This window comes from Curcuma longa, chromosome 1 (genome assembly GCF_044706935.1).
Source record: "Curcuma longa cultivar G26 ecotype Majalengka, Jawa Barat chromosome 1, ITB_CL_G26_1.1, whole genome shotgun sequence".
Taxonomy (NCBI): domain Eukaryota; kingdom Viridiplantae; phylum Streptophyta; class Magnoliopsida; order Zingiberales; family Zingiberaceae; genus Curcuma; species Curcuma longa.
The window spans coordinates 23,899,457-23,914,624 of record NC_133861.1 but is presented as its reverse complement, the minus strand read 5'-3'; the positions used below and the strand labels follow the sequence as shown (position 1 = coordinate 23,914,624).

Sequence of the window (15,168 nt, the reverse complement as noted above, 5' to 3'; positions counted from 1 at the left end):
CCAAAGTGCATCGTCCAGTTTAAGTGCCCAATCCTTTCTTGTTAGTGATACAGTTTTCTCCAAAATTTGCTTGATTTCTCTGTTGGAGACTTCAACTTGACCACTTGTTTGCGGGTGGTATGGTGTTGCTACTTTGTGCTTCACTCCGTACTTGACCAATAACTTTTCAAACTGTTTTTCAATAAAATGCGACCCGCCATCACTGATTACCACTTTGGGCATTCCAAATCTAGGAAATATGTTCTTCCTAAACATCTTAATTACTGTAGCACTATCACACTTAGGGGAAGCAATGGCTTCGACCCATTTTGACACATAATCTACAGCAACTAAGATATAGTTATTTCCACAGGATGATGGAAAAGGTCCCATAAAGTCTATGCCCCAAACGTCAAAAAGTTCAACCTCCAGAATGGAATTCTGAGGCATTTCATTCCGCTTAGAAATATTTCCGGTTCGTTGGCAGTTGTCACATTAGATTACATACTGTCTAGCATCTTTAAATATGTTTGGCCAAAAGAATCCAGCTTGCAAAACCTTTGTTGCTGTTTTCCACCCCCCATGGTGTCCCCCATAAGGTGATGAATGACAGTGATGCAGTATTTGCTCAATTTCTTCTTCTGGAACACATCTACGAATCACTGTGTCATTGCATTTCTTGTAAAGGTAGGGGTCATCCCAAATATAATGTTTGACATCTGCAAGGAACTTTTTTTCTGCTGATAGAGAAATGGGATGGTAGAATATCACAAGCCAAGTAATTAGCTATGTCAGCATACCAAGGTGCCTTTGTATGTGCAACTGCCATAAGGTGCTCATCTGGAAAATTGTCGTTGATAGGCATGTCATCTTCAATGATATCATTTCTTCCACAGTGTATTCTAGACAAATGATCTGCAACGACATTTTCAGCTCCCTTTTTATCCCGGATTTCATGATCGAATTCTTGGAGCAGCAACATCCATCTGAGTAATCTTGGTTTTGCATCTTTCTTGCTTTGCAAATATCGGATGGCTGCATGATCGGTATAGATTATTACCTTTGATCCCACTAGATAAGATCTGAATTTATCAAATGCAAAAACCACAGCTAACAATTCCTTTTCTGTAGTGGTGTAATTTATCTGTGCTTCATCTAATGTCTTGCTAGCATAATAGATGGCATGTACTGTCTTGTTCTTTCTCTGGCCCAAAACTGCTCCTACAGCATAATCACTGGCGTCACACATTATCTCAAATGGTAGTGACCAGTCTGGTGCTTGGATTATAGGAGCCGATATTAGAGCCTTCTTGATTGTGCGAAAAGCCTCCATGCATTTATGATCAAAGTTGAATTCTGCATCTTTAATTAGAAGATTTGTTAGGGGCTTAGAAATCTTTGAAAAGTCCTTAATGAAACCGCCGATAGAATCCCGCATGTCCCAGAAAACTTCTGGATACCTCTTACATTCACAGGAGGAGAAAGATTTTCAATTACTTCCACTTTGGCTGGATCAACTTCTATTCCTTTTTCTGAAATTTTATGTCCTAAGACAATCCCATCATTAACCATAAAATGACATTTTTCCCAATTTAGCACTAAATCCACATCTTCACATCTCTGTAAAACTTTGGAGAGGTTATCCAAGCACGTATCAAAATCAGACCCATAGACAGAGAAATCATCCATGAAGATCTCCATAATATTTTCTATGAAATCTGAAAATATTGCTGTCATGCACCTCTGAAAAGTAGCTGGAGCATTACAAAGTCCGAAGGGCATTCTTCTGTATGCAAAGGTTCCATATGGGCAGGTAAATGTTGTTTTCTCCTGGTCATCTGGATGAATATATATCTGAAAGAAACCTGAGAAACCATCCAGGAAGCAAAAATATTTATGTTCTGCCAATCTTTCAAGCAATTGATCAATGAAGGGAAGAGGATAGTGATCTTTCTTCGTTTCTTTATTTAATTTCCTGTAATCAATACACATCCTCCATCCCGTCACAGTTCTAGTTGATAATTTTTCACCTTTGTCATTTTCCACTACTGTTATTCCACCCTTCTTTGGAACTACATGTACTGGGCTCACCCACTTGCTATCTGAGACTGCATAAATTATTCCTGCATCCAATAGCTTAGTTATTTCTTTTCTTACCACCTCGGCCATATTCGGATTCAACCTTCTTTGATGCTCAACTGAACATTTGTGATTATCTTCCAGATTAATTCTGTGCATGCATAAAGAAGGGCTGATTCCTTTCAAATCTTCCACCGAATACCCAATTGCTTTTTTATGCCTTCTCAAAACATCTAATAATTTTTGGGTGGAGATGTCATCCAAATTCGCATTGACTATTACTGGGAATGTTGAATTTCCCCCAAGGAACTCATACCTAAGATTGGATGGCAGGGGTTTAAGCTCAATGGGGTGCTTAAGCTCAATAGGAGGTGCAATTTCTTCCTGCTTAAGTTTTGTCGCTTCAATCCGGTAGCATTTTTCTTCTTTAATTGGATCTTCAAAATAAAATCTGTCCTCTTCTTCATCTGATTCTTCCACCTCTCTCAAATCCTCACTTGAGGTGTCATCTGTAGATGTGGATTCATCTGATGTATTGTCACTGAATATTAATGCAGTCTCTTCTATCTCTTCCTCCTGTAAACAAGCAGTTCTTATTTCATCTTCAACCTCTGAATTATCTTCCTTATTATTGAGATCCCAATCCTTGATGTTTGACACAATCACTTCAATTGTTGTGCATGCAGCTGATTTGCTAAGGTTTAACCAAGATCCTCCGGCGGCTGAATCTAATATACTCTTATTCTTAAAAGAAATCCCCACATAAAAGGTATGCAGAACCAACCATTCTTCAATTCCATGATGTGGACAAAGTTGCAGCATGTTTCTGTATCTGTCCCAAGCATCACATAGAGACTCTTCCTCTTTCTGTTGAAAATTCAGAATTTGTTTCCTTAACATCATTGTTCTTTTAGGTGGGATGAACTTATTTATGAATGCTTGCTCTAATTGATCCCATGTCCTAATGCTTTGAGGTGACAAGGAGTACAACCAATCTTTTGCTGAATCACCAAGACTGAAAGGAAACATCAAAAGCCAAATAAACTCAGACTGTACCCCTTCATATCTTATAGTGTTGCAATATCTGTGAAACTCCATTAAATGGACATAAGGATTCTCTGCTTCACCCCCTTTGAATTGAATCTCTTGAATTTTTACTATGAGTCCAGGATTTATCTCAAAACTTGAAGCAGATATTTGAGGAAGCACGATTGGATCTAATGATCTTCCTGAGATTGGCAGAGAATAGTTCTTTAATGGAATATTATCCATTCCTCCTACAAAAACCACAAACAATATGAAATGCCTTTATTAAGTAATGGAATAATAAAAGAATTAAATGAATAAATGAATGTGTATAGAAGAAAATAAAAGAAGAACTTAATGTGCTTGATTAGTAAATAATTGCGCACGATCCCCGGCAACGGCGCCAAAAACTTGATAGCTCCCGCAAGTATACGGGTTATCGTCAAGTAATAAAAATATCGAATCCACAGGGACCGTGGAATTACTTACTAAATACTAGCACAAAAAGGATGGAGAGAAAACTGAGCATGAGTTGTGTGGGGGAGAAGGGAGTGTCAAGAGCGCCTAATCCTAAAGCAGAGTAAGAATTCAACTGTGACAATGGATGTGAAACGATCCTAGGACTTCGGACTCCTCAGGTATTGATTGATCGACTTGGATCCTCTACCATTCCTCAATAATTATGTAATTGTAGGGCTGCTAACCAAATATATCCAATTGACCTCGTCAGGCTTCCTCGGATTAAATCATTGGTGTTCTACGTCATCATTGTTAGATTGAAGATGATTCTAGATAGCCCGGTTCAAGGCATTCCCGTGTCACTCAGGCGCCCCGGAATGCTACTAGAATCCTATCCCCCTGTCACAGGATATCTTTTTACGGACCTCTCTCTAACAATAAATGACCGCTAGCTAACCCTCATAGAAACTAAGTATGGTCTGAAGTAACCCCTCGGAAACTCGCCCGGTTCAAGGCATTCTCCCTGTCACGAAGCGCCCCGGTGTACGGCCTAAGGATTCCTCAAAACACAAATAATCTCTACCCTCATGGATTCATACACAAACATTTCATCAAATATAGCACAAGCACAAATCCACAAAGCAATATACAAATCATTCATAAAAACGGTAGATTAACAAATCTCAAAGTACAATCATCCAATACACTTGATTTATCCTACATCCTAGAATCTAGGGAACTACTCCATGTCGTGGAGAACACAATACAAGGAAGAAATAGAAGAAAATACATCCTACTCCGAAAGATACACAAAGAAATGCAGGAAATAGGACTTATCGATGATTTTCTTCCTCCTTGGACTGCAACTCCACGTAGATGAGATGAAGATGGAATGGAGCAGTCTGGATCGGTGGATGGATCATCGAATCTTGCTCCGAAACAGGCGTCGGTGGCTCTAGAACAGCTCCGGTGGCTCTCCAAAGTCTCCCCCCCTTGCTTAGGTCTCTAAAAGGGGTATTTATAGCAGCTACCGTGACGTCAGCACGCCCCCGTCCACACGGCCGTGTCTCCCAGGCACGGCCACGTGTGGACACGCCTCCAGGAAGAGACACGACCGTGCCTCTGAGGCACGGCCCAATGAAGACTTCATTCTGTTGAAAGGCACGGCCGTGCCTTTGAGGCACGGCTTCAGGCTGGATCTTCACTGTTCTGGGACACGGCCGTGCCTGGTAGGCACGGCTAGTAGCTGACATCCTTCTGTTCAGAGACACGGCCGTGCCTTTTAGGCACGACCAGCAGCAGTTCCTTCTTCATTTGGAAAGCACGGCCGTGCCTGGAGGGCACGGCCATACCTTGGCTTGACTTGTTGATGAAGACACGGCCGTGTCTTGGGAACACAGCCTGATAGAGTTGCCCCTCTGTTTTGCAGCACGGCCGTGCCTGAAGGGCACGACTACACCTCGGCCTTCTTCTATGAGGAGCACGGCCGTGTCTAGTGAGGCACGGCCCTAGGCTTGATGGTCCGTGCCTGTGAGGCACGCCCTTGTTGATGTTCTGTTTAAGGGCACGCCCGTGCCCTTCTGCACACGGCTAGACCACGGGTCGTGCCTATGAGGCACGACCCTGTCTTGCCTTGTCTTCAATAGTAACTCCGAATTGCCCGTTTTCACTCCATTTTCCATCCTGAAACATAGTAAAAACAAGAGCAGTATCCCGAACTAGGAAATGTAGGAAATAATGCCTAATGCACTATGTGCATAGGGTTATATTTGTATTTACACTATAATCACACATCTTTATGATTTTATTGTTATATCTTGTGTGCATTGCATCCCTTATTCATGCATTTAGGCATATATCTTACATTTCCTAGTTCGGAGATCTGCTCTTGCTTTTACTTATTTCAGGATGGAAAATGGAGCGAAAACGGGCAAAATCAGAGTTACCATTGAAGATAAGGCAAGACAGGGCCGTGTCTATATGGTTCATGGCCGTGTGCAGAAGGGCACGGGCATGCCCTTAAATAGAACATCAACAAGCCCTGGCCGTGCCTCACAGGCACGGCCGTGACTTATTTCCTCCTCAGCAGCAAGAAGGGGTCGTGTCTAAGAGACACGGCCGTGCTCCAGAACAGAAGAGGCTAAAGGTTTGGCCGTGCCCACCAGGCACGACCGTGCCACAAAACAGAGGGGCGACTTCTCAGGCCGTGTCCCAAGACGCGGCCGTGTCTTCATCAACAAGTCAAGCCAAGGTATGGTCGTGCCCTCCAAGCACGGCCGTGCTTTCCAATTGATGAAGGAACTGCTGCTAGCCGTGCCTAAAAGGCACGATCGTGTCTCTGAACAGAAGGATGTCAGCTACTAGTCGTGCCTATCCAAGTCGATCAATCAATGCCCTGAGGAATCCGAAGTCCTAGGATCGCTTCACATCCATTGTCACAGTCGATTCCTTTCTCCGAGCATTAGCTGTGGAATCCGAACTGGGACACGACCGTGCCTGATAGACACGGCTAGTAGCTGATATCCTTCTGTTCAGAGACACGGCCGTCTGGATGATGATCCACATCTCTACCTGAGTTTTCAGGTGACATTCCATTCTTGTTTTTCAGTATGGAAAGTCGTCACCCGAAAAGAGAGGTGGTCTTGCGGTGCTTGAGCCTTCTTGCTGAGCCATTCGTCTAGCATACAAAAAAGCAAAAGAAAGAAATTCTAAGACTTGGTCTTGGATTAGTAGTGCGGGAGAAGAGAAGAAAAAAATAAATGAAAAAAAATCAAAAAATAGTCTTGAATCAGTGGTTACACTGTTTTCAAGAAACCCCCGCTCTGATACCAATTGTAGGATCGAAAACATGCTAGAGGGGGGGGGTGAATAGCGTGTTTGCACGCTTTTCAATTTATGGAGAATTCGAGTACGTACGGAAGCGAATGGAAAATACAAGAGCAGAAAAGTAAAGCAGTAAAGTAAAGGAGACTTTTTGTTTTTACTTGGTTCACAGCGCAACGCTGCTACTCCAAGGTCCACGGTCCTTGACCGTTAACTTTGGGCAATCCACTAAGCCACTTGCCCCTTTTTCGGCAGCAAGTGTATCGCAAAATCAATACAAACTTGATTACAAAATATGAACAATTTAAGTACAGAATTAATCTTTTGTTACTGAACTTCTCGCGTGCACGGTCTCTCCCCGGAAATTGAACTCGGCGTCTCGATGTAATGCCCGTAATTTTTCCTTAAATAATTCTTGGATAATAAGATTCCAGATCACCAACAACATTTTCTTTCATAAACATTCATACAATTAACACATACGAAAAATCACAAAACTTTACAGCGGAAATAAAACATTTATACCTGATAGTGATTTCATATGCGATTGAAACTTTATAATTAAAAACTTATTAAGCATGTCTAGATATTGAATTCTAACTGTTCTAACTAAAAACATCATGGCATGTCATTTTTAACTAGATATCCATAATTCACATGCAAAGTTAAAACCAACATCCATGACATAAAATCAATCCAAACATCCAAGCATGCAGGTATTAAGTTTAGAAACAAAATTAGTGACAAGATCGTTCTCTGCCAAGTCACTGCCACACACACCATCAGCCCTTCCTGCTGCTTCCAATTTCTTAGTGACCTCTAGTTTGATCTGCAACATAAGAAAGTAAACTGTAAACACGAAGGCTTAGTAAGCTCCTTTCCTACTCACAAAATCCAAATGTCACATAAAGCATAAACGTATATCACATAATAAAGCACATAAACATGGAAACACATTAACATAGCATAAAGCACATAAACATACTTTCACCTTAGCATTTAAATCATGTGCATACAAATGAGAATGTCTTTTGAAAACATATACTATAATAGATAAACATAATCATCATCATCATTGTTGGGGTCCCCAGCTTGTACCCATTCATCATTTGCGCCCATTCCTTCAAGTAAGTATGAGGTAGCTAGTCTCGACCTACTTGGATACTAGGCATACTATCTTTCAACCTAGGGGCGTTCTTTAGGTGCCCATCCCTTGGACCCCTTTCAGGGTCCGGTACAAGCCATGCATAAAAGTAAAATAATGTACATGCTTCCTTTTCCTTTCATTTCCTTTCATAGTGAATGTTCTTTAACATTCCATTATTTTTTAAGTCATGTATAGATATACATTAACATAAATATTGACATGATCTTTGAAGCATGATACAACATAAAACATAATCTCATTACATAAACTTGGCATGAGGTAAAACATATCATCATGGATAAACATCATTTAAACCCTAATTCAACCCAACCCTAACCTTTCCTTAAGGTGGCTGAAACTTATAGGGTTTTAGGTTATGGCTTAAAAATTCTTACAACATGAAATCTATACATGTTTAAGCATAACCAGCATGGATGGACATGATTGAAAACCTTTAACCAACCAAACCCTAATTTCCCCTAGAGTTGGCCGAATCTTCATAGGGTTCTAGGTTATGGCTTGAAAATCCTTACCACATGAAATCTATACATGTTCAAGCCTAACCAACATGGATGAACCTGTTTGAAACCCTAACCCAACGAAAACCCTAGCTTTCTTAGGGTAGCTGAAACCCTATGGAGTTTCCTTTAGGGTCTTGGTCAAAACATGAAGCCCTTAAACATCTTTAAAAGATCATCAAGTATTGAAGTCATAAGTTAAGTTTAAACACAACCTAATCCCATTTTTCTTTACTTGGCCGAAACCCTAACATCATGAAACCCTTGGTTAGATCTAGATCTAACCACATGGAACCCTAAATCATGATAAGAAATCATCAAGTAACCTATGAACCCTTTAGATAGGTTTGAAAACAATTTAATTCCCTTTTATCTAGGTTTGGCCGAACACCTTATAGCATGAAACCCTAGGTTTTTAACCACATGCAACCTTGAATCATCATAAGAAATCATTACATATCATTTGCAAGCATAGCTAGGTTAAAAAAACATCATCTAAGCCCTAAATACAAGCTTGGCCGAAACCCTAAAAACAAGGTTTCTTCATGATCTTTCAACAACAACACATAAGCAAACCTAAATTCCATAAAGATCAAAATCAAAGCTATTATGTTGCAAGTGAGGGGAGACTTACCTTTGTGCTAAAGTTCCCAAACAATTTATACCCTAGAAGAAGAAGAGATGAAGCTTCTTCCCTTGAGATCTCCTTGGTTCCCCTTGGTTTCCCCTAAAATCCTTAGCCTTTCCTAGATCCCTTGTCTTGTAAGCCTTGTTGATGGAGATAGCCTCAAGGAACCTTCGGCCAAAGGAAGAAAAGAGAAAGGAAGATGGGGGTTTCGGTGAGGAAGAGGAAAGAAAAGGGAGAAGGGAGTTTCAAAATGATTTGCTAACTCCTCTATCATTTACTTATAGTAAATGGGGGAGTTTGTGTCTCTTCACTTGTCATGTGTCTCCTCATGTGCTCTTACCCTTAAATATAATTTCCTTTACTATTCTAATAGCACACCCTTGCTAGGGCTCATGGTTACCTCATGCATCTCTAAGGCTTGCCACTTCCTTAGATCCAAGGTTCAATCCTTGGCACTTCCATTCTTTTTCTTTTATTTTTGGCAAAGCCCACATAAGGTAAAAGCACATCATGAGTTATTCATCCCATAGAGCCCATTAGATTTTAGGATAAATCCTACTAGTGATCCATTAAGGATCTACACCATTAAGAGCCCATGTAAGGCCCAATTTAGTATTTTATACTAAATTTTCCATAGCCTAAGCTATCATTTATCAATATTAAGGAATTATTGAAGGAAATTTTGTGGGTGTTACACCTACACTCATACATTTATCCTCTGAATCTTCTGGTAAATCAATCAAAAGTGGTGGTCCCTGGGGCTCAGTGCAATCCCCTACACTCATTTGATCAGGCTCCATATCAGCTTCCTCCAGGTTCTCAGCAATGAAGACTGACACTGGCTCTGAAGGATTTGATTCTCTTTGTGGTTTATGCTCCATGTCTTGATCAGAAATTGAGATGGGTGTCTGAAGTCTCGGTTCTGGAATAGTTTTATCACGTCGAAATACCATAACGCTCTCATCCTCTAATGGATTCAGAAATGATTGAGATGGTGGTGATGGTGGCTGATTGGACCCTTGGGATTGAAGCTTACTAATAATAGTAGTCATGTGACTCATCTGTCTTTCAAAATTTTGAATATCAGTGTCTTCTTATTGTTGTAAGCTTTGTTGCAGTCTCTCCTCAAGTTTTTCTTGTTGTTGAATGAGCCCATTAGAACTCCTATAATTTCCTTGATTTGCATGTAAATTTTGTTGAACTTGAAAATTTGTGGGCTGCTGAATTTGATTACAAATCTGCCCCCCTTGAAAAAATAACGATTGACATTGATTTTGGGATTGAAATGAAGGATTTTGATGCTGAAAATTCCCTTGAAAATTCCATGAATGTTGATGAAAATTATCGCCATAAAAACCTTGATTTAGGGGTTGTTGGAAGCCTTGTTGAAATTTCCCCATCTGAAAATTCTAGTTTTGAAGTTGAAATTGTTGATCCACATGTTGAAAACCTTGATATGGCTCCTACAAATAAAAATTTTGCTGTTCAGATTGTTGATAAAATGGTTGTTGATAAAAAGAATTTCCATACATTTTAGAACCCAACAATGATCCAAGTAACAATAAAGGAAATTATTCATAAGCTCAAATTAAACAATTCCTACTAGTTAATCCTCGACAACGGCGCCAAAATTTGAAAAGTCCTTTACTAGGTGTCACGATAGGGCTTCAAATTTATAAAGTATCGAAAACCCACAATGAAAACAAAATAAACAAAGTATAGGGGCCTCGAGTCGTATTTTTCCAAGGGCTAATAGAAAATTGCTTAAGTTGAGCTTTCGATGTCGTTCTTTTTGGAGTTTTCTTATAAAAATGGGGGTTTTGGTGTTTTGCAATGAAATGTAAATTAAAATCAGTAAATAAATGAAAGATATGCAATTTACTAACCTAATGATGATGCGTTAAACCAAAGTATCAAATAAACCTACGATGCAATTCAAAATTCTATCAAAACCCTAACTGTTTAAATCCTAAACTTAAATGCAATCTAAATGGAGTTCAATGCTATTGATTCGAGTAGGGAAACAAACCAACTAGAATTAATTGAAACTAGTTATCTAATTCTAAAATGCAATGGAAAGGCTTACTCTAAACTATCTAACCTCGGATACATAAGGGAAAACTTGGCACGGAACAGTGTTTTTGGCACGACACAGTGACAAGAAATTCAGAAGCTGAAAAAGGGGTTTTAGCTAAGCTAAGTAAAATCTAAGGTTAATTTAAATCCAAACAACAGCTAAACTTGAACCACATGCCAAAATTCACAAAGTCTCTAAGAATTCGAATTAACAGAAACATTCAGAGCTGGAAATTTCAAAAACAAATACAGAAAATCAGAAATGCAGGTAAACTCATCCTCTTCTCCTCTTTTCCTTCGATTCTCCTCAAATCGGCATCACTCGAGCTGTTGAATCCATAATGTAGGTTCAATAATCCCTATGGAGCTTGAATCTGGTATCTGGTGTGGTTTCTTTGCAACCCAGACGTTGCTCAGCCCGAAGAAACCCTCTTCGTGCAGGAACAGAGCATCGGTGCAGGGCTTTTGAGCTGGCACAAACTGGACTCCAAGCCTCTTCTTGCTCTGATTGGCTTGCTAATGCTATAGGATTGCTCACTGTACCTCAGAGAACCCCTCCAATGGAACGCGGCGTCTGATTGTGCAGCAGATGGCCGGAGCACGAAGAAATCGGGGTTGGCGCCGCCGGAAGAACCCCCGCTGTCGAGCCTCCTCCAGCTGCCGGATTTCACCCAAAGAACTGGATTCAAACTCCTCGTGGATCAAGGATGGCGATGGAATTGATTTGGGAGGATATGGGCACACCGTGAGCTACGCTCCCAAATAGAGGAGCTTCGTCGGGGATGAAGCACAGTAGCGGCGGCCACTGTTCACCGATTACAACTTTGAGTAAATACGCTGATTAATTGATCAATCTGGACCGTCCATTTTTTTATCTGATGATCGGGACTTGATCTAGAGCTTTAGGGCAGCCTAGGGCTTGGAAAAATTTGTGGGATCTAGATCGGGCTTGATCTAGGTCATGTCCTCCATGTTGGCTTGATCAATTTGGACAAATTAGCTCGATTTAACCACGATTGAGCTCGAATTTGATCCAATTTGAACCCTACAATCAATTAAACTCAATTAATACAAAATTTGTCATTAAATCACAGAAATTATAATCAAACCTTCAATTATACCACATGACACAAATATAATCAAATCGATTTATTTAATAATTTATTTTCATGTAAAAATCTAAAATTGAATCGATTAAAAATGCATAAAACCCTAACTCATCAACTGCCCATAGCCCAGTCGACTGGCTTATAGGCTTTAGTTTTCACTCGACTGATTTTTTTCTGTGGGGTTCGAAATCAAGCATCAGTCGACTGATATCTATACCAGTCGACTGATCTCAGGATTTCAGAACCTCTACAGCTTCATTCATGGATTTAAACCCCATTTAAACACCTAAACTAATAGTTCTAAAATAATGTAAAACATTTCTAACTATATTGGCAAGCATAGGTTTATAAATGAACTTCTTAAACTCCTTAAAACTAATCTAAACACAATATATCAAATCATATATTTCATGTACCAAGAGTATCAAAAAGTATCAATCTCAAAGACTACTTATGCATCAGTTCGTTTCATTGCTTTAGAACCACATGCATATTCAATGAAAAGACATGGAATCATGATATCTAACAAACACTAATCAATTTAATTATTAGCAACGAAAATACTAGATTGAAATCTACCGAATGAAAACAAATAATTCACAAGATCTTCTTAACAATGCATAGAAGTAAAATCCCTAAGTTCTCTTAGTAAATTAATATCTTAATTTGCTCTTAACAAATTCCCAAGGCTTTCCATAGTCCAGGCATCACACACACCATCACGCATCCCCTTGTCGTCTTCCTTCACATTTGCTTTTCTTTTCCTTTGTCTGCAGTAAGAGGAAATGCAACTATAAGCGGATAGCTTAGTAAGTACTATCTAGCTCACAAAAACTGAGACGTGCATATATATACGAAAGCTCTAAAAACTACATGCTCATGATGAGAAACTTTTTCATGCTTTGAAACTCTTAAACTTATAACATGTGATCTTTCATGCTTATGCTACCATATCATGCAAGTAGTAGGAAATCTCATTACATAACAATAAATTACAAATGATACTCTTTCTTAACTAAACTTGATGAAACTTGAAACATTTGAAACATTTGCAAAAACTTTCTTTTGAATACTTATACTTTATCTTCAAAATAATAATCAACTTTCTCTTGGGGCCCAGGCGTAGTACCAAAGCGCACTTTCTAATAGGGACTGGGGTAGCGAGCCACCAATCCTAAGAGGGTAAAGACCTCGGTCTTACCAGGGCCAAGACCTCGGAAATGGTCACCTGGATTTATTTTACGACAACCTCGGAAGTCGGGTACTAGCCTTTTCAAAGTAAAATACTTATTATCTTTTAGTACTCATATAGTACAATGCCTTGGCATTTCTTCAAACACTTGGTGTGCTTTTTGATCCTCAAATTCTCAAATTTGGGATCCTATCAAGACCTTGATCTTTCTTGGCTTATAACTTAATACTAATATAACATGCATAGAGGTATTTTCTAAACATCTAAAGCATGCAAACTCATATGAAAAACTAGATTTTCACATATAATCAAAGAAAACTATTTTCTAAATCGTGAAACACGACGATAACAACTCTTACTGCAGGTGAGCAGTACTTACCTTGATTCTTGTACTTACTAATAAGGATTTCTCTCTAGGCTTCTAGAAAATCTTGTGATCTCCACGAACCGTTCGCGCCTACTCGTTCTCCTCGTCAACGGGAACGCGAATATGTGAGAAGTCCTCCGAAAATCTTCTCCTTGGTCGGCCACACAAGAACCTAGTTTCTTTTTTTGGTTTCGCCCAAGAGGAGAGGCGGCGTGAGGTGTGGGAGGGATTTAGGTCGAGAGAAAATAATTCCTCTCTTTAACTTATCCCTTTTATACTAAGGGGTATTTTCGTCTCCTACCACATATAACTACAATGCGCCCTCTTTTCTTTTAAGCACACCCCTGCTGGGGCACATGGCCATCACAACTCACTTAAGACTTATAATTGTTTAGAGGTTCCGGGTTCGAACCTCGACCATGCATCTTTTTACCCCTTTTTCCTATTTCTTTTAGAAAAATTGCTAAAATTTCCTTAAAAATTTCATAAAATTTCTAAAATTATTCTATGCCCCTTATAAATATTTAAAGCCTATATTTAAACATTTATGAAGTTTAGAAATGAATTTACGAGGCGCTACAATCCCTCATACCTTATAAAAAGTTCATCCTCGAACTTAGAATAACTCTGGGTATTTCTGTCTCATGCTATCTTCACGCTCCCAAGTAGCTTCCTCATACTTCTGATTCTGCCAGATGACCTTTACTAGTGGCACTTCTTTATTTCTGAGTCTTTTAACTTCTCTGTCCACTATCTGTATAGGTCTGCTCTCATAGCTCAGATCTTCTTGGATCTGTACTGACTGTGGCTGAATCACTTGGCTAGGATCGTGAATGCATTTCTTCAGCATAGAAACATGAAATACATTATGTATTGCTGACATATCCTGAGGTAAGTCCAACTCATACGCTACCTTGCCAACCCTCTTTGTAATGACATAGGGTCCTATGTAGCGGGGACTTAATTTGCCCTTTTTGCCAAATCTCATTACCCCTTTCATGGGGGCTACTTTAATGAAAACTGAATCCCCAACTTGGAATTCAAGTGGCCTTCGGCGAGTGTCAGCATAACTCTTTTGTCTACTCTGGGCAGTCTCAATTCTTTGCCTGATTTTCTGGATCACCTGAGTAGTCTCATCTATGAACTCAGTCTGCATGCCTAGTTCTGATTCCATCTCTTTTCTTTCTCCAGCTTCCAGCCAGCATATGGGTGATCTACACTTTCTGCCATATAGTGCCTCGTAAGGTGCCATCTTGATAGTGGCCTGATAGCTATTGTTGTAGGTAAATCAAGCAGGAAAATCAAAGGATAATTATAAGGCACGGAAAGATCTTGTAGATTTTAGTATTCGAAGTGTGCTTCATCCTCAACCACATCCTAACAGTACTAGGGTGATTTTACCTAGGGCATGTTATCAGATGACTACAAAGGAAAAGGAAGCTTTCTTGAGTGTTCTAAAGAATGTAAAAGCTCCAGATGAATGCTCGTCAAACATTCCACGTTGTGTGCAAGTAAAGCAGCACAAGATATTTGGGTTAAAAAGTTATGACTGCCATGTGTTGATGCAAGAACTTCTTCCAATTGCATTAAGGGGTTCCTTACCAGATAAAGTCACATCAGTTTTAATTAATCTTTGCAATTTCTTTAGACAAATATGTTCAAAGGTGCTGAATGTGGATTCTCTTACGCTATTGGAGTATCAAGTTGTTGAGACACTTTGCCAGCTAGAAACAATTTTCCCTCCATCTTTTTTTACCATAATGGT

General features: G+C 39.6%; 1 protein-coding gene across 1 annotated transcript in view; it reads right to left on the bottom strand.

Moving 5' to 3' along the window:
* Positions 1 to 14,019: 14,019 nt before the first annotated feature.
* LOC141826547 (uncharacterized) overlaps positions 14,020 to 15,168 on the bottom strand; it is a 9,569-nt gene continuing 8,420 nt past the window's right edge. The window contains exon 4 of the mRNA XM_074713804.1: positions 14,020 to 14,667. Within this exon, the coding sequence (XP_074569905.1) occupies positions 14,020 to 14,667 (648 nt within the window). The remainder of the gene's footprint in view (positions 14,668 to 15,168) is intronic.